At 41.3% G+C, this 20,640-nt stretch overlaps 1 protein-coding gene across 1 annotated transcript in view; it reads left to right on the top strand.

Moving 5' to 3' along the window:
* The window catches only part of PTPN1 (protein tyrosine phosphatase non-receptor type 1), a 66,490-nt gene that overhangs the window by 26,564 nt on the left and 19,286 nt on the right, over positions 1-20,640 (top strand). Inside the window, exon 2 of the mRNA XM_002912980.4 lies at positions 17,639-17,729. Coding sequence (XP_002913026.1) covers positions 17,639-17,729 — 91 coding nt within the window. The remainder of the gene's footprint in view (positions 1-17,638; positions 17,730-20,640) is intronic.

Raw genomic sequence — 20,640 nt, 5'->3', positions numbered from 1 at the left:
CTTTTTTTTTTTTTTTTTTTTTTTTTTTTTTTTTTTTAAACCTTAGTAAAGTCTTGACTTAGAGTTTTCAGTATTTCTTTTCTTACATTGCTTTGGTTTCCTTTTTCAGGGACTCAGACTGTTATGTGTGTGTTTGATCTTCTTTGCCTGTCATCTGTTTCTTTCATTTTCTCTCAAAAATTTTAAAATCTTTCTCCGTTTATTTAAAAAAAAAAAAATTCCTAGGCACCTGGCTGGCTCAATCAGTAGAGCACACAACCCTTGATCTCAGGGTCATGATTTCAAACCCCACGATGGGGGTAAGGATTACTTTAAAAAAATATATTAAATGCAGCTTAAAATTTTTTAAAAATATGGGGCACCTGGGCGGCACAGTCGGTTAAGTGTTTGACTCTTGGTTTTGGCTCAGGTCATGATCTCAGGGTTGTGAGATCGAGCCCCGCCTCAAGCTGCATGGAGTCTGCTTGAGATTCTTTCTCCCTCTCCTGCCTGTACCCTCTCTCTCTAAAAAAGTCTTTTTAATTTAAAAACATTAAATATAATTTCAACAAATTTTGCAGAAAAGTTATAATAATAGTACAAGGAACCTATTTCTATTTATTTCTTTAAAAAATTTTTGACTCCTCTTTTTTCTTTTAAGGCATTAAACATATTTATTTGCACTCATGGTCCTCTTTGTTTGGTCTTCATTTCTGAAAAGATATTTTCCTTTTATTTTTAATTCTTTCCTGATTTCTTTTACTTCTCTTTTCAGATCATTCTTTTTTTCAGTGACCTTGATTCTTGATTTCTCATTCTCGTCTGTATTGCTCTTCCATAGCTTCTACCACTTTCTTCATTTCTGTTTGCTAGTTAGATGAGTTTTCATCTGCATCGTCGTCTTTCTAACTGGCTTTTATTTTCTGTAGAGATACTGCTGTGTCCCTTACTGTCTTCCTTAGAGTAATGCTGTGTGGAACTCAACTGCCCCTTGTCTTCGCATCATTTTTAAGTGAACAGTTTCCTTGTAGTTTTAGGAAGGAAGGGGTGGGTCATATAGTCTAGCTTAGTGCTCTCCGGCTCCCTCTTCAGATGTCTTTGTGAAGTTATTTTAAAATGACCTTGTACTGTCTAAGATCTGCTTCCCTGTTCCTCCCATCAGACTTACTTTATCGCAGCCTCCTCTTTCCTTAGCCCCCTTTTGCCTGTATTTGCTCAGTTTGTCTTGCTCCTAGAAGTTTTTCCTCAGTGCAGGACTTTGTCCTAGGAGGGCCTTTCTGTAAGCAGTTTTGAGAGTCTGTAGGGCCTGGAATACCCCAGCACCTTGGATGGCAGGAGAGCTTGGCCTTGTCTGTGAATTGGAGCCTACAAAATCCGTTCCTGGTGTGACTACTAACACACACTGGCCATCACACTTTGCGGCGAGCATCTGCTGGTGATTTGGGGGTTCTTCCGATCTCAGAGTTGTCAGAATCACCTGCGGTCTTGATTCACCTTCATCCCACACAAATGCTGATGCCACCTGGGTCTCAGTGAGTGGCTTGTCCCCACGTCCTTGTACTTTCAGGATCATATGGGTGCCTTGTCCCCGGTTTTGTTTTAGTTGTCATCGGAGTTAGGCTTCTGTCCTTCTTGCTCTCTTTACTTATGTGGAGGAACTTGGGAGGAAGGGAAAACTGCCATTGCCACTGCCACCTTCCCAATGCTAAAACCAGAGTAATCACTCAGAAACATACATCTCAGTATACCATCCCCTTACTTTGAAAAACTGAGCTTTTAGACTCTCCTTCCAGAAAATTTTCAAACATATAGAATTAGAGAGATTAGTATAATGAGCCCTTATATATCCATCACCTAGTTTCAAAAATTATAAACTCAGGGCCCATCTTCTTTCATCTGAACTCCCCACACCCCACCCATGAACCCCTCCTAGCCCAGATTTGTTTTTAAGTAAATCCTAGCACCATAACAAATACTTTTTTCAAAGAAGAAAAAAAAAATTGAATGCTCCGGGATCGGAGAAGCCAGAAACACCTCTCCTTTGGACTTTGAGAGGAAGGTGAAAGATAAGGAAAGGAGATGATACCGTCCAGGGTCTGGGCTGAGGTGCCCATCGGCCTGGAAGTGCAGTCAGAGTGCAGCTTCTCAGGAGCTGATGATCGTGGCAAGCCCTGTTGGGCACAAGGAACTAGCAAGACCGTGCTTGCTCTTCCTGCCTGAATATTGTTTGCAGAGAGTCCCAGTATGTCATAAGTTGGGAGTGCTTTGTACTAAACTGAGTCCCTCCTCAGCCTGGCTTGGCAGTTCCGTGGAAGGTCCTTCTTGATATCCCAGCCATTGGCCTGCTCCATCCCAGATTTGTAGGGAGGGTGTACATTCATGGATGGAATGTTGCCTTCTCCAGGAATGTATCTCATCAGAACATGGTTCTGCCTGCAGGGGAAGGGGGGCTGGGAGAGGCACATCCTTCCAAGAAATGTTTCTCTCACACCCAGCCATTCCCTGGGTATCCTAGGCAGGAAATTACTCATTACTGGAAAATCACCCATGAGCCTTGTATTGAGGAGGTCAAAGAGAGAACAGAATTTTCAAAGTTAGTTCGGCTATCAGTGCTTTCTTACCGCAGTCATTTTGTATCCACTGTCACCCTCATGCTGTAGCTCTTTTCTTAATTCCAGATTCGTAGCTCTCCCTTGCTTCTTTATGACCTCACAGCTAGTAAACCCTTACTGAGGGTCCTGCTGCAGGAATTGGGTTGTGCTGCCTAACAAGCTAGACCTGGTGAGCGTCTGCTACTTTGAGCAGGGGAGACTCCTCTCTCATCTCTTCCGGAAAGCCTGTCTGGCCCTGTTGAATGGAGGTAGGAAGTTTAGGAAGTGTTCTTTGTGCTCTGGGCATCCCTAGGAGTCTGGGCACACTGACATGGGGCACAGGCCACTGTAGTGGGGTGCGGACCCACTCTCCTTCCTGACCTTGCTGTGATGACAGGGGCTTAGTCAGTGGCCCAAGCAGCAGGCTTCTGAGGTTGCCGAGAGGAGGAATGGCCATCCCTTCTGTACCCCATGCCTCCGTGCCAGGGTTTTCTTTCAAGCAACAGTGCCGGGACAGACTGGGCAAAACAGCTTGGACATGGCTGTCTGATTTATTTCCTCCAGTTGACACCAGTCAAAGTCTGCAACAAGAAGTGACTGATCAGCAGGTCCAGGAAGATCTCTCTTCTGTGCCAGATGTGGCTGCTCGGCACTTAGTTACTCCTGAATTTACTATTCCCATTTGTACTAGCTGACCTTGGTGCGGTGCCCCTTTTCCTGCGGAGTAGATTTTCCCCTCTGATCAGTACTTCCTGCAGTATTTGTTTGTGGCCACAGGTGGTCTTCCCCCTCTAAGTGGGAACTCATTGAGGATGGGGACCATGACCTAACTACCTGCCTCATCAACACTTGGCACAACTTGAAATGCAAGGGCAAAAATTGGCTCCAAGTACAATGATATATTGTGGTTTTGATTCTGAAGGTCATTGTCAAAACTCGACTTTGGCATCTTGTGGAAGAGTTTGCTTTAAGGAATATATTTGGGTGGCAGAACCAATTACCTTTAAAGAATTCTACAATTCTGGCTTTTTAACTGTCCTGTCCTCTAATGAATGTAACTTAGGGAAATTTTATACTGTTCGCCATGAGTATTCTTGTGAAGCTTGCTTTTCAGCACAGTAGGGAAACAAACACTCTGCTAGTGATTTTTTGGGTTTTTTGAGTTTATGTATTGCTGTTACATGAAAGTGTCCCTTGATTTAGTGCTTCTAAAGTTCTTTATTTTTATCCTGATTTTTGCAAAATGTTTGATCCATTTGGCCCTTGGGATTTATTTTCCTGCTAGTCATTTAGTGAGCCTTGGAAGGAAGAGTATCTAGCTAATTGTAGTATCTTTAAAGGATATTACGTCTCCAGTAGCTTCAGTTATTTCTGTAACAATAGTGACCCCAGTTTGTGTCTAGCAATATGTATATGGATTTTGGTTCCTATTTAGTTTTAGTTGTGGCATTGAGATATTGAGCAAACCCTCTTGAGGGATTTGGCATCTATCAGCCTTAAAAAGCTTCTAAAAATCGATTGTATGTTATTAGCAAAGATTCACTGCCTCTTTCCGTTGTGTAGAGAGTGTGCTTTTCGTGTATTCAGTTCAAAGAAGGCAGAAGACCAAAAGCCCAGGGCTTGTGAGTGGAGAGGAGGAAGGGATAGAACCTTTAAAAAAAGTCTCATCTCACTAAATATGTTGACAGGGTGGGAAGATGTACTAATTTAATTTGTTGAGAAACTGCTACCTGGATATTATCTAAAAGGTGCATTTTAATTAAATATACTTAATAATAAAGTCAAATTTGCTTTTCCTGAACTTAGAAGCCAGGCAGTTGACGTGGTGAGCAACACTTTGCCCTTTTTTTTTTTTTTTAAAACAGAACTGCTTATGAACATGGTGACTAGAAATAATTTAATGTTTTTAATTCTTTCTTTTATTTTGCTACAAGTTTTTATACATAGTAATACATACTAGATAAATATGGGAGAGATTTTTGTATCGGAGCCATCCTGGCCATTCTTTCCTTACAGAAGAATAAAGTAATAGTATTCATTTTAACTACAGAACTATTGTAGGTTTTTAAAATTCCCCATATTTTAATCTCCTGTGTTCCTGTTGATTTTTAATTTGCTAAATAGTTGCAAAAAATGAGTTTAGGCTGCATCATCATTTTTAAAAAACAACTCTACCTAATTGTAATGGTTCGTCTATCTCTGAAAAACAGTGATTTGTTCATTCTGAAATCAGAATTACCACATGCAGCTGCATTTTGTTACTATTTCAATTTAGGGAGAGGGAGGAGGAGCTCTCTGTAATCTACAATTTGAGCTACTGTAATACACAAGCACAAAGATTGCACTGAGTGTGGTGGGACTGGTAAGCTGATTGAACCAGAAGCACAGTGTGAGGCTTAAAGGCTAATAATGGGTGTAGTTGAAAATTGTTGCAGGAAAATAAACTCCAGATAGATTAAATGTTTTTTTAAAAAGTGATATTACCATATTGAGGAAGAAAGACCTTCTACTGCTAGGAGCAGTAAAGGAAATTGCACAGGAAAAGGTCAATAGTTTGGAATGCATACAAATTTAAAACTACTTTTAAACTTTTAATTACACAGGCAATGCATGTTCCCTGTAGGAAGTATTGGAAAGCAATAGAAAATAAAAAAACCACTCATCATCTTGCCAACTAGCAGTAGCCTCTCCACTGCTAATACATTGACAGCTTTATGATCATCCTCCCACACTTAGTTTCATACATAAAAGTTTTTAAATGTACAACAAATAAATTGGAAGAGTGGTTTCCAGCAGAGACAGAATTGGTGGCTTTAAAATACATAAAGAAGTTATGGGAAAAAGAAAAATACTGATATTCTCATAGATCAGGTGGCAAAGGACAGAAGAGATCACTATGTGTACAGTGTCCAGCAGACACTGAGCACCAAATTAGGCCAAGTTAATTAGGCTTTCTTATGAGAGCTGTACTTCCTGTGCACATGAACAGCTGTTGGAAGGGACGTAGACCTGTGATATTGTTTCCTGTACCTTCTCTTCCAACATTTTGAGACATAAGATATAAATTAAAATGTGTGGAAAACATTTTTCTTCTTTAGTTAATTTCTCAACAATGTAGGAGACTGTATTTATGAACTTGAGATGGGCAAATATTTCTTAAACAAGACAACCCCAGAAAGCGAACCATAAAAAAAAAGAAAAGATTGGTAAATTGAACTACATTGACATTACGAACTTCTGTTCATCAAAAGATACCATTAGGTTGTTTGCAGATTAGCCTCAAATTCCCACCCCTGTCTGCTTGCCCCTCTGAGTGTGGTTCCCAGAAAGAGGTTGAGAACCAGTTTTGAATTTGTATTTGGCTTTGTGACTTGCTTTGGCCAATGGAATATTGGTGATCATAACACAAGCAGAAGCCTGAAAAAGTACTTGCATATTGAGCCTTGCCCTCTCTTGCTGCTTTTGAGAATTTTACAATCACTGCCCCATTAATAAGCCCAGGCTAGGGGCGCCTGGATGGCACAGCAGTTAAGCGTCCGCCTTCAGCTCAGGGCGTGATCCCGGCGTTATGGGATCGAGCCCCACATCAGGCTCCTCTGCTATGAGCCTGCTTCTTCCTCTCCCACTCCCCCTGCTTGTGTTCCCTCTCTCTCTGGCTGTCTCTATCTCTGTCGAATGAATAAATAAAATCTTTAAAAAAAAAAAATAAGCCCAGGCTGACCTGTTGGTTGATGAAGGACATGTGGCTAAATGACTGCCATCACCCTTGTTAGTAGCCAGCCAAGCATTGGGTATGTGTGTGAATGAGGCCATTGGGCCACCAGGTGACCGTAAGTGCATACTCGAGCCCAGTCAACAACACATGGAACACAGACAAGCTGTCTTGCTTATATAGAATCATGAGCAAATAAGCAGTTGTTGTAAGTCCTATGTTTTGGGGTGGTTTATTACACAGCAAAAACCAACTGATACAGAGGAAGATATTTGCAGTATATATGACCACCAAGGGACATTGTGCCTAGAGTACATAAGGAGCACTGCATATTAAGAAAAAGACAACCTAATAGAAAGAAGTGGACAGAGGCTACATGATATCATTCCAACTATATGACATTTCTGGAAAAGGCAGAACTATGGAGACAGTAACAAGATCGGTGGTTGCTAGGGATTTGTGGGGAGAGAGGGAGGGATGAATAGGTAGAATTTTAGGGCAGTGAAAATACTGTTTAATATTGTAATGGTGGATACATGTTGCTATACATTTGTCAAAACTCATAGAATTTACAAAACAAAGAAAACCTTTCTCCAAAACACTTCAAGGGCCCCTGTGTCCTGTAGCAGTGGTATCTTGTGCTGGTGTGGCTCCTTGTCCAGATGTCTTATGAGCAAGCATGCCACCAGTTAACAATTTTTCAGTGCTGATGTGATGAATAAGTTACTTTAAAATAACTCAGAGTGGCTGTAAAGCCATTCCCATGATGTTACTTTCAATTGCTGCATTCAGATATGCTTTCTCGGATAGGGATTTCAAGTCACCCTGAGTATTACCTGAACAGAAAACCACAGGCTATGGGCTCACAAGGGTTTTGTCTCTTGTAACCTCATGATAAGACTAGCTTGTCTTGACATGGTAAATAGTAAGCGTACACTAAACCGATGACTTTACGTTTTGTCAGGAAGCCCTCTCTCACCAAATTGGCCTGAGGAGATTTTCTTCTGAAGCCCTGAAGTTTTTAGGACCTTTGCTCTTGGCTGTAGCAACATCCTAAACTAGCCTTATGTCTGCGAGTTGCATCTCCCTCATGGATTGGGGTCTAAAAAAAAAAGATGAGAAATTTGTGTTTAGACCAGGTTATCCTTAAATTGCGCATAAAGTCTGATGCACGTGTTTTTATGCATACAGCCTGATACTGTTGTTCTTAGGCACATTTCAGTGCTGAAACCCTAAATTTAATCCACAGGAAGAAGCAAAATGATGCAGGTGCCTTTCCAAGAGTGAGCAGACCCTGATGGTAGGGTGGGGGCGTAGGTAGAATGTCCACTTGCTTGCGGGCCTTAATCTGTCTGTTTCATTGTTAATGCCATGTAACCCAGATGAATGGTTGTGGATGTGTTTGTGGGAGTTACTTGTGACAGCACCTAGCTCAGAAGGTAACGTCTAGTGTATCTGACTGTCTTCCCCAGTGGAATTCAAGGAACTCAAGCATCTGCCTGTCTTGCTCATCCTCATATCCTTAGTGCCTGCCACATGGTCAGTGCTCAGTTGATACTTAGATGAGTTGAAGGGACTCATATTTTGAATCTGAGCGTTGCTTCCTTAATCCCTCTACGGAGTTCTATGGAAAGCCATATTGAAGAGCTTGGTCACCTGCTTCCTCTCTTCCCCAAATCATCACTTTATTTTTGTGGCCTCACTGAAGATCTAATACAGTGCTTTGGGGGCATGGTAATGTCTTCCTTCTTCATCCCTGATCCCCTAAGTGGTATATAGAAAAACGTATTACCTCTAGAAAGTATCTAAAATTATTTGTTCGATGATGATGCAAAAAACCCTTGGTTAAGGCCCCAGAATCTTGTACTGTTGTCGCAATATTTAAGGAATTCTTAACCAAAGCTACTTTCATTTGGACATTGTGTCTTCCTCCCATTCCCCCTCCTAAATTATCCACAGAAGTACCATATCCATTTTATAAGCATGGCTCTCAGTTATTTCAGAGGGAACATCGTGTGGGAATATTGTGTGGGTTCTGAAGGTCCCTCCCTGTGACCGCTGAGCTTAGGGGAATTAACCGTGGAGGAAGGAAACTGGTGGTTGACAGTCCGGTTCCCTGTAAAGGAAGGTGTAAGCCTTCCACTCTCGTGTATGCCGGCTACTTGTGTCCTTAGTCAGCTATACCACTGTCCTCCTGCCAAGTGCCAGCACCCCAGGGCCTGAAGTACTTAAACTGTCCTTATGGAAAGCAGAAGGTAAACAAAACAGAAGCGAAAGTAGATTCCGTTTTTGAGACTGTTCTCTTACAGGAATGGCTTTGTGGTTCTCAGCATTTAAAAAGATACTGGTTCCAGTGTGTTTTATTGACATCAATTACTGTAAGTCTGATTCATTTTCTGCCTATTGATTTCTGCCCAAGGTGAAAGTCATGACATTTAACAGAAAACATAAGTGATTTTTTAGAAAAAACATGTATTAAGGACTGTAAAAATAGGCTTTAGAGTCAGTGACACTTGAAAAAGCAGTTTTCATACCTCTTTGTTAATTGTTCTACTTGATGTACAAATAATTTAAGGTTGTAGTAGCTTACTGTACTGAACTCAGAATGCTGTTTCCAAATTAATTTTATCTGCATCGTTGTTTTTCAGTAGTAGAAGTCCATATCGGTATGCTCTCACCAGCCTCAGAGTTTTCTTAAAGGTCAGATCCTCCATTTCTAAATGAATCCTATTATTGCAGCTGGAGCATACTCAGTTCTGAAACTGCATAAGACCTTAGGAATCAAAAATAGCTACTAACTACAAATACATAAAGTGGCTTTGTTCTTGTAAATGATTTAGGGTCATCGTCAATGACAGTGGTCCCTTTCTATATTTTTAAAATTCTTTATTTTAAATGGCTGTGTAACTCTATAGTTATTAAAAATTGAGTGATAATGTTAAAGCTCTGTTAAGCTTCCAAAAGATATTTTAATTTGTTTTGAAGATTTTTATCCCTAATATTTTCAGCTTAACTTCACCCTGATGTGTCTGGGTACTGACTATTGTTTGGGTGTGTGTTGTGGCCTCTCTCCTCTGTGTCCTATTTCTCATGCTCTGTTCCTCCCTCCTGGCTTTCAATTTACTCCTCCTTTGACTGTGTTCAGTCTAGCATTTATCCTCTCTTTTGAGGTTTTGTGTTTTGTTTTTGTTTTTAAATTTCCAAGATTTCGCATTTGTTCTTTCCTATCTACTTATTCTGGTTTCATTTCTCCCTGTTTTTGTTGATAACATCTTTTTTAAAAGGTTTCTTTCTTTTATCCCTGATCTTGGGTCTATTTATCTTGAAAATGTCTGACAGGATGTATAATACATTTCACGTGGAATAGATTTATTTCCTAGCTGATTTGTTGGTTATCTTTTTCAAAACTAGTCATCTGTTGTGTTTTGGGTACTGTGTTTACAGGCCATTTTGAGTGGGAGGGCTTTTGTTTCCTTTGCATTCATTCTCATTCTGGTTTTGAGCCTAGCTATGCCTTTGTGCTTTTCTCTGTGTTTAATGGACCATTGTTCTGTGTTCCGAGTGGAGGGCGTACATCAGAGCATGGAATCGGCTCCACCGTCTCCACCAGATGTTCCCCTTGCCAACTTTGTGAACGGCATTCCATACCCCCCATCCCGCCTCCCCTCACTTGTGGGGAATATGTAAAGCAACTTGATTATGCTTTTTTCCATCTCATTTCCCACGTGGGCATACTTGTTCTGTTAGTGATTTGTAACTCCCTTATCTTAACCTTGCCCGGGACTAGTGTAGACGACGACCCAGCACTTCCTCAGACTCTGGCAGGAAAGATGATTGTACATCCTGCAGCCTTTTAACTGCTGACCAGTTTTCCCTTCTTTCCCTATCTCCCTTTCAGCCACCACAGAAGGTTCTTAGGTGCTTGGTTTACTTTTCAGCATCTTTCCTTTTTATTCAAGACACAGTCATTTGAAAACTTAAACCGAAACAGGCTTGGTGTTGGTTAGCTAAACTTTAAGCTCTTTATTATCTCAACATTGTAGTTTATCTTAAAATTCAACAGTATTGAGTATATGATTTCTTGCATGTTGATTTTATAAAGGTATGAGTATAATAAAAATATTTACTATAAAAACCTCAGGAAAATGATATTGTTCCACTAATTTCCATATATAAAGGACACAGTATTGCTTTCACCTTGGAAGGCATTTAACCTCTGACTTGGGTAATTTTATATTTCTTAGAGTGTATATAAAAATATTATACTTTGTTATATAGAAATTTAATGTTCACCATTATAATGAGATTTATAACTAACAAAATTTGGTCCACATGTTACTTTGAAGATTTGGTTTTTAAAATTTTAGGTTAGCACTCCCTCCCCCCGCATATATATGTATCTGCCTGTTCGGCTGGCAACTGCCGCAAGAGTTCCAGGAAATGTACACCCCTGTATGCTCGCTTACTGCATTTTAAATTACTGCCTTTACTGTGCTTCAGCACTTCCCTTCAATCTAGCTTGCTGTGTCCATTTCTGAGAGCCAGGACCTCCATAAAGTACTAGGTGACAGCTGGAACAATCAAATTAGGCCACCATTTGTAAAATGGGGGTTGGGGGTAGACGTCGAAGATGTGAAGGGACTTTGTAGTTCACCTTGGTCCTGGCGAATGCAGAGTACCACTGGAGTGTTTTCTTCCTTTAGGCTTGTAAACAGGTCACTGTCAGAACCATTAAAAAATAACCCTTTCTGCTTTGAATCCATATATTGGTAGCTGTTTTGTACTATCTTGTACTATCTTGTATTTTGTACTGTCTTGTACTATCTTGTATTTTGTACTGTCTTGTACTATCTTGTCATGAGACTGTCCCACTTGCAAAGCAGAATATTTAATATTATTCCAATAACTTTCATTCTGTAACAGATAATTGAGAAAATAGGATCGGATCAGACATTTGCTTAAATATACTCCCTCCCTTTCAGGAGCATTTCTGTCCTATGAAATGAAGCATTTGGTATAGAGGTAAGGACTCTGAGTTTGGGGAGCTTTTGGGACCATTCGTTAATTCGTCAACAGAATCTGGTTTTGTCCTCCTCTGGGCCTGGGCCTGTGCTAGGAGGGGTGGAGAGGCAAGGACGCAGGCACTTCTGTCAGACTCACCAGCTGCTGGCAGATGCCATGCTTGCTACCTCGTCACGTGTGGAACAGTTTAAAAGTGACTAATGCATTTTACCACGGAGCCAATAAGTGACATTGACCCCGTTGTGGGACTGAAGAGAAAAGGGTGTTAAAACCAAAATTGCTATGCTTAACTTAACGAGGTGCTTACTGTAAACATGAAAATATTTCTGCAAGGCTGGACTGGCTTTTATGCCTGTGTGTGTTCAAAAAAAAAAATAGAAATCTCAATAAAAAATTATCACCCAAGTTTTACTTTGCATAGTTGGATTTGGGAGGTATTTGAATAATGGATAATGAGCTTTCCTGAATGGTACGGAAATGAATTCACCCTGGGCCCTAATTCATTCTGTTACCAGAGCTTTCTAAGTATATTAGCCCTTTGTTATTAACTGAGAGATTATCTGTTACCTTGGTAAATGAGTGGGGCAGGATGGGGACACCTGGGTGGCTTAGCCAGTTAAGCATCCAACTCTTGATTTCTTCTGGGGTCAAGATCTCAGGGTGGTGAGATCAAGCCCCATGTCAACCCCAGCCAAGCCCAGCCTCAGCCTGAGCCCGCATTGAGGGGAGGGACACTCAGTGGGGAGTCTGCTTCTCTCCCTCTGCCCCTCCCCCAGCTCCCGAGTGCACAGGCCCATGCTCACATGCTGTCTCTCTCCGCTGTCTTCTTTCTCAAATAAATAAATGAAATCTTTTTTTTTTTTTAATTGGGTGGATAGGAATCAAGGACCAGCTTTAGAAATTACTTAGGTAATGTTAAAGTCCTAATCACTTTCTTGCTCTCTTTTAAAATTTCCAATTCCGATGTTTTGTTTATAACTTATTAAGCATTTGTAGCACAACTTTCTAGCTAAGTCATAATTTTGAAAGAACTTAATTTTTCCTCTGATGACAATAGTTCACTATAGAGATGATTCAGATCATTTGGGTGCCCGGTGCCTGTATAAAATGATACAGTGTAATTTCAATCATTTGCCTGTAAGTTTTGACCAAACGTGAGCCCCCATTCAGTAGCATATCATCACATGAGCTCTAGGAGAGCATGAACCTTTGACATCTAGTCCACGTGCTCTTTTATTCTTTCACATTTCTGAAATCTACACGAAGAATAGGAAGTAGGCTTTTGAAAACCCAGTAAAGAACCGGCTAAGAGAAGGAGGGGCTAGATAAAGAATCTATTTGTTAGGCGTTGGTATATTTCATTTCTTACTAGTATAATTTTTCATTTAATGTGATCCTGTCCCCAAAATGCTGAGATGTACACTTTTTTTTTTTAAAGATTTTATTTATTTATTTGACAGAGATAGAGACAGCCAGCGAGAGAGAGAACACAAGCAGGGGGAGTGGGAGAGGAAGAAGCAGGCTCATAGCGGAGGAGCCTGGTGTGGGGCTTGATCCCATAACGCCAGGATCACGCCCTGAGCCGAAGGCAGACGCTCAATGACTGCGCCACCCAGGCACCCCTGAGATGTACACTTTGATCTGGACATGTTGGTGTTTCTCTTTAAGGGATGCTTCTGGGAACCTGTTTCGTGGCACCTTCATTATTTCCTTTTTGTCTTGACTCCCAATTTACCCTGCATTCATTTTCTCATCATCAGCTTTAAGGCCTTTTATTTTATTTTATTATTATTTATTTTCTTTTCTCTGGGTGGAAATTCTGCACACTTGTTAGATTATTTAATCTTGATCAGCATGCTGGTGATGGAAGTCTTCTTAAACTTGTTCATTAGTCAGTAATCTGCTTTTTCTACAGCTCTTAGAAAGTTAGCTTACCTTTGATATGGTCTCACAATGTAGAAATTTTGTTTTGCTGTAATTCTGTAAAGGTTTTTGGTCTAGTCCATTTTACTTTCAAACTATTGTTATTAGTTACCTTTAACTTTAAAGGTACTTTATCACTCCTCAAGTTCAAGACTGTAATCCTGGCACTTTATTTTACTAAAAGAAATAAAAATACTTGCATTCAGAGCATGCATGTATTTCCCATATGCCACTGTAATGTAGAGAAACACTTAAATGGGTATATTTTATTATTTGTAGGTAAAAGTTGGTTAGGAAAGCTTATTGCACGTAAGATCAGTGCATGTTACTCTGTGAGTTTACCTTAATTTTAAAATCAATTTTTAAAAAGTATTGTGTGAATACCTCTTATTTTCTTAATATCTACTAAATGACATCTCCAAATTTTACTTTCTTTCCCCCTCTCTTTTAGGGGGCAGGCGCAACAAAAAAGTACATATTAAGATAATCCTTTGACTCAGTAAAATCAGTTGCCCACAGTTACTGATACTTCGGCCCTTCTTTCCTCAGAGTGAGTATTTGTTGGTTCAGTGGTTTAACCATGTCAATGATTTCTTCCGTCTCTTCAGTCACACCAGCTGAACTGACCAGATTGTTTCACCTCCCAAGGCAGAATTCCTACTTGTTGCTAAGTGCTTCCAACCAAATAGAACAACATATTTGAGACTTAGATTCATGTCCCTTCAAGTGATTTTTCTGTGTTGTATAGCATTTCCCTGAAAGCTTAATCTCACCCACAGATGACATGATGAGTGTGTTATGCTGGATTATTTTGCTCATCTCACATAGATTTATCATCTATAAACATGCTTTTAAATTATTAGCTCATCTCTAGTGTGAGTCAGAAAGGCCTCCCTGTCATTTTGCAGCTTTTTAAAGTATGTAGAACAGCAGAATGTGGCGGGTTTTTTAAAATTCCCGTCGCATCTGCACATGGTGTGAAAAGCGAAAGACGACCATGGTAGGTTGCTGATACAGGCAGCTGCTGTGCCGTCCACACCTCAGCCCGTGCCACCGCCTCTGTGCTCACAGCCGTTGCCAGTTCTTTGAGCTGCTGCTTCTCACTTGGATAGATCTTCATATTTCTAAGGAGAATGTTTATTTTCTGATTCATTAATTTAGACCTTTACGCAGGTGGAGGATTTCATTTTCTTGAACAGCCATCCTTTCTGCTTTTCCTCCCCTTTACTTCCCCTTCACTGGTCTCTTAATCTGTTCTACCTCTCCATCATTTATCTTGTTTGCCTACGCACATAGTCACAGATGGTGTCGTACCGTAGTTTCCTTTTTAAAGTTTTCCCATAGTTAATAATTGCCTCATATACTTTTCATCTGCCAAGGGTTCTTTCTGCCTATTGCTAATTCTTCCCATACCCCTTGGAGCCTCTCGGGCAGTTTTCCACAAGGTCAGTCAGCACTGGCCAGTAGGAATACAGTGCACCCTGCCTGTATAATTTCCTACTGGCCACAGGAAAAAAGGTAAAAAGAAGCAGATGAGATTAATAGTTTATTTAACCCAATATGTTCAAAATGTTATTCCAACAAATACTGCTGAAAATATTTGAGATATTTTACTTTCCTTTTTTAGTACTGTCATCACAGTCCGATCTGCATTTCTGCACTTCCACAGCACCTCTTTTCAAACTGGCCACCTCTCGTGTGCTCTCAGCCACATGTGGGTAGTGGCTGCTGTATTAGAGCAGTTTCAGGTGATTTCTTGTTTTCAGGTTTTGGAGACCTCCATTCTCCTTCTGTCTGGGTTGCTTGGTCTGTAGGCCTGGCAAACATAGTTATCATCCTGAAACTTCCTCTATTTTTCTTGATTGGATTTCCTATTTCTTGGATTTTAGATCTTCTCCTTATTTCCCTCTGGTGGTTTCGTTCGGTCATGGTGGGTACGGTGGACAAAGGCATGTCGCTGACACATCTGTCTCTTGAGTCATGCTGCTCTGGTCTGGCCCTCTTGCTCCTAGGTCTGGTACATACTTGTCATCCTGAGTGCTCCTCCCTCCACAGTTTCAGTGGAAGTTTCCTTTGCCTTTGCTCTTGTGTCAGATTTTTTTTTTTTTAACTTTACCATATCATATATTTTTCTCTTTCTTGGTTTTATTTCTTCCCTCAGGTGGAAGATATGCTGAGGACAGGAGCATGGGTGTGGTCAAGTGTTTGAGGCTTTGCCTCTCTGCAGTGTTAATTTAGTTAACTTATTGCCCCTTCTCACTTGGTGATAATTGGGCTGGATATAGAATTCTAGGCTAGAGATCCTTTTGCTTCAGATTCTAAAAGCGTTGCTCCATTGTTATCTAGCTTTCAGTGTTCTCGCAAAGTCTGAAGCCATTTCTAATGACCTTATCCTTTGAGAGTGAACTATTTTTTCTTTCTAGGAACTTACAGAATATTTTCTTTTCTTTAAAAAAAAATATTTATTTGTTTTAGAGAGAAAGAGAGAACATGTGTGCACATGTGGTGGGGAGGGGCAGAGAGAATCTCCAGCAGACTCCCCACTGAACACGAAGCCTGATGCAGGGCTCAGTCCCACAACCCTGAGATCATGACCTGAGTCGAAACCAAGAGTCCGATGCTCAACCGACTGAGCCACCCATGCGCCCCCAGAATATTTTCTTTGAAGAATTCTGGAATCACGTATTAATGTGCCTTAGTTTAGGTCTGTTTTTATCATTATGATGAGCGTTTGATGGGTCTGGAAGATTTCCTTGAACTATTTATTTCTTTTCTTGTATTTTGTTTTGCCTGATTTTCTATTGTGGGTTTTTGGGGACAGGGGATGCTTTACTTTCTGGGAGGATTTCTTCTACCTTTACCTAACATTTTGTTCTTAATTCATAGATATAATATCTTTTTTTATCCTCACTGAGTATAGTAATAACATATTTTTTAAAGCATTCTTTTCTCTCTAGTTTATTTCTTCCAAGGGGTTTTTTCCTGTTTCATTTTTCTTATAAATCTCTGTTATATTAGAAGCATTCTTCTTACATCTTAGAATCAGTGGTTGTCTGTGCGTGATGAAGAGTTGGGGCTCACAAGGCAGATTGAGAGCTCTGAGAAGGTGGAAGGGGCTCATCAGCACTGATCTGGCCATGAGTCCTCTAGCTGGGCTCTTGGTTGCACGCCCTGGTGATAGTATCTTCTGGTCTTTCCTCTTGTCTGATCAGATCACATAGAACGCACTCTGCCTCCTGATTTATATTCTCCAGAAAATGATTCTCCAGAGTTCTGTGGTGTGGGGTGGCAGTCACCCAGCAGCACCCAGCAGCATGGAAGAGGGGCGGTGGGGAGATCTGCTGCTTCTCAGACAGCTCCAGCCCGTCCCCTGCAGTGAATCCCACTCCTCCATCCAGGAGCAGCATTTCCTGAGCCTCTGCAGGATTCTGTGGTGGAAATAGGCTGATGCTCTTCTTTCCCCACTGCTGGCTTGTAATTGAGCTTTCTCAGACCTGCCAACTACTAATAAGATTTCCAGCTTCCAAAATTCTGTTGCTGCTATCTTCTCCTGTTCTGCCCTCTCCTGTGAGTTTGTCTTTTTTTTTTTAATTTTAATAAAGTATACATAACAAAATTTACCATTGTAACCATTTTTAGATGTATACCTTAGTGGCAGTGAATATATTCACATTGTTGTATGGGTTTATCTTTTAATAAAAATAAAATACAAATTAGAAAAGATTTTTAAATGGGATTATAGTGGTATTTTAAAAGAGCGAAACTGGATGCCTATGATCAGTCTAACGGGAGGCATAATTTGGGTCTTTTGTTAACCCAGGCACTTCCTCTTTCTGACAGTTTGGTGTAATGGGATTTGTCTACCATCTTGGAAAGCAGTTGAACAATTGTTGGCATAAAAGTGCATTTTATCTGCTCTCAATAACTGTAGATTTATACAAGGTTACAGCTGGAACTCCCAGGCGTGCCGTTCAAGGCTGTCCAAGATCTGGCCTGCCCACCTGTGTGTTCCAGCCGTCTGTCATTGCTCCTGCCAGCCCACTCACTGTCCCTTGCAGAAGATGTGCTGACAGCCTTTGCTGTGCTGGATGTTCCTGAGGGGAGGGCCCCCCGCCTCCACCCCTTTCCGTCTCCTGCCCTCTTCCACGTCTTTCCAGCTCCCAGCCCCATGCCTTCCTCCCATTGCAGGCATGTGGTTGTTCTCTTCTGTTTTCTCTTCATGACCTGTACATGCCTCTGAATTATCACCTTGCATTTCCCACACTGCTAGTTCTCTTTGATGTGTGTTTCTGTCCCTGGTCCTCTCAGTGCCTGGCACATAGCGCATGCTTGGTTAAATGTCTACATGGATTCCTGATGCCAGAGATTTCAAAAGAGAAGTCTTTATCCTTTTTTTTTTTTTTTTTTGTAGGATATCCGACATGAAGCCAGTGACTTCCCATGTAGAGTGGCCAAGCTTCCTAAGAACAAAAACCGAAACAGGTACAGAGATGTCAGTCCCTGTAAGTATTCACATCGCCATTACCAGTCTCACTGCTTCCACTGGGTGCGCCTGCGGCGGCAGCGCCTCTGCCTGCAGGGCCTCTGCGGCAGAACCCCTGAGCCCCGGGGTGTCGTAATAAAGCGATAGCCGTAAAGCTTTATGACTTGGTTGTTTCCTATAATAAAGGCATCAGAGACTTAGAGTTAATGGTTCGTTTTTTCCACAATTGTAGAAGGAATAAGGTTTCAGTTTCTGGAAAATTCAGCTAAGTTCAAAGCACTTTTTTTAGCTTTGACTATTTTTATGATGAATCATTTTCCTGCCAGCTGAAGCAGAGTATAGTAGGCATAATATAACCTTTTCTGGATGACTCAGCAACAGTATTATTAGACCCTGAGCATCGTATTGAACTGTGATGGTGCCCCGCTCGGGCACTAAGGAGTGGGAGTGGCACTCCCCCTCTACTAAAGACAGCTCTGCTTGTTGAGTCCCACCCCCACCTCCATCCTCATTCTTCTAGCTCTTTCTTACCATTATCTCTCAGCGTGCCTGCTGGCCTCTGACAGCGTCCTCTGCCCTCTGAGTAATTGGCTCTGAATCTACTGATATTTCAAAAGTCGAGAACTAAAGGTGTTAGAATTTGTGTAAAGCAAGAAAAACTGGAGCTGAGTAAAGAGCATGGACTTTGCCATCTCCTCTAGGCCACAGAGAACCTTCTGACTCACCTCCAGGGATTTGAGACCCTGTCCGTCAGAGAGGGTTGTAGCTGCCAGCGTCTCCCGTGCCAGTCCCTTCTATCCCCCAGGGACACAGGACGCAGTCCGTCCTCCCTCACACGGGCACTTCCCACATGCCTGCTAGGTGACACCGCTCCCACGGGCGAGTCGGCAGCGCCCCCTGCCCTGAGCTGTGCAGGACCAGGTTCCTGGGAGGGCGCAGAGATGGACCTAGGTTGGTCCCGGGCAGTCTACCTCTGAATGTTGCCATAGTTCCCTGCCCGGGTGTGTATCTCAGCCTGCCGCTTACAGCTGTGTGGCTTCGGGCAGATTCGTCTGTTCTCTGATCTCCAGTAAAGCAGGAGCCGTGCAGATCTCAGGATGGCATGAAGACGAAATAAAATAACATGAGCCACTTAGCCAGTGTCTCGCTCATAAATATTCGCTGTGGTTGAGACGGTTGTTAGCTGAAGGCACATGCCAGGCACATCTGAAGTGTAGTGCTAGGTCATCAAGTGGCACGTGATTGTGCCCCGACACCCAACGCTCTTGATTCAGCACGTCTGTGCTGTGGCAAACCTCCCCTCCGGTGATTCTGTTGGGAGGTCCTGAACAGCTGCTCTGAACTTCAAAGAAAATCACTGTTGGCATCTTTCATGCGGAGCCAGGAGACCCCCTTGCTGTCCTTGCTCTGCATTAGGCAGTGATGTCCTCTTAATATTCCTTTTCTACATTTTCCATCAGTGCTCGTCTGAATGGTTTTATGAGCCAGTCTTACAGAGGGGGGAAAATCATTTAAAATATTCTTCCCAGGAAACAACTCCCAAACCTTTTCACCCCCCATCTCACTCCTGTTTCTCTTGTTTTCCCCCAACTCCAGTGTCCAGCAGGACAGATAATTTGCTCTTAAGGTCATGGGGAACATGGGGAGAATGATTCAAGGTAGAAGTGATCTTTTGTCTGTCTTCCATTTGGCCAATGAAAAGCCCAGTGCTCAGGGAAGAAGTTGTTTGTCCAGGGTCTCCCAGTACTGTTTGAACCCATTCATGTAACCCACCGAGGGGTTACATGGTCTCGTCATCTTTTTTGAGATCTATCTCCATGACTTAAATATTACCCAGGTATTTCAATTTGTGTTAATCCTCTACGATGAGAAACATCATTCCAAATGGTGGCTGATTTTTAAAAAGATTTTAAGGAAATCTCAACATTTCCTTGAAATCTTTTAGAACAAAAAGCCCCAAACCATGTGTCCCCATTAACTTCTCCTTTCCCATTGGGCTAGGGGAGAGAAGATAGTATTTACAAGTGGTCACCTGTGTTCATCATCCCTTGTGTTGTACCAGAAATAAAAATACCCACCTGCTCTTGTTAGCTGCACTAGCAGGCTAAGGAAAGTGGCCCTCAGGGAACCACTGCTTTTGTGACAAAGTCATGGTAAAAGGAAAAAAAAAAGTGGATATGCATTTTCAGGAACCTGGGGCAGACCTTCCAAATGAGAGTTTATTTTTAAAAACTATTCTGAAAGTTACATTTAATGTACTTTCGGTGTTTTGGCTTCAGTTTATTTTCCAGTTAATTATCTTTTGAATGTCTTTTATCATGACAGTTCCTGAATTTGAACTATTAGAATTCAGTTCTAATTGAATTCTGTTCATAGATAAGAATCGTTTAAGTGTATTACACTAGAAACTTAAAAAAAAAATTTTTTTTTATATAAAGGAATTCAACTTAACCCTTTCCACACAGCTATACATTTAGGTCATTTCATCTTCAAACCATTAGACATAGGTTAGGTGGAGATATGGTCGTAAATCCTACCTACTGTGGCTCATTGTACCAACTAGAGCTCTAGGGATTGGGTGAAATTTTTGATGGATTTTTTTTCCCTTTTAAAGATTGAATCTACTGTATTTTTTTACCTTATGAAAGTATATATTAGGCATCCAAGAACAGATCCCTTGGCACCCCCTCCTCACAGCCTCCTGAGTTGTGGGGCAGTGATAAGTGTAGGAAGATAGGACCTAAGAATAGATTGTCCAATTAGGACAGAACCCATGTTTTAGTGTAGTTTGTCTCTTGCTATTTAGCATTAAGTTTCAAACACTTCCAGAAACCTTTCTGAAAATACTAAGTCATCCTCATATTGATGACTAATCTGAATTAAAATAACATGGCCTCAGCCACTGTGAACGCCCTTAATGCCACCGACTC

The sequence above is a fragment of the Ailuropoda melanoleuca genome, chromosome 13 (genome assembly GCF_002007445.2).
Source record: "Ailuropoda melanoleuca isolate Jingjing chromosome 13, ASM200744v2, whole genome shotgun sequence".
Taxonomy (NCBI): domain Eukaryota; kingdom Metazoa; phylum Chordata; class Mammalia; order Carnivora; family Ursidae; genus Ailuropoda; species Ailuropoda melanoleuca.
This window is presented reverse-complemented; position numbering and strand designations above follow the sequence as displayed.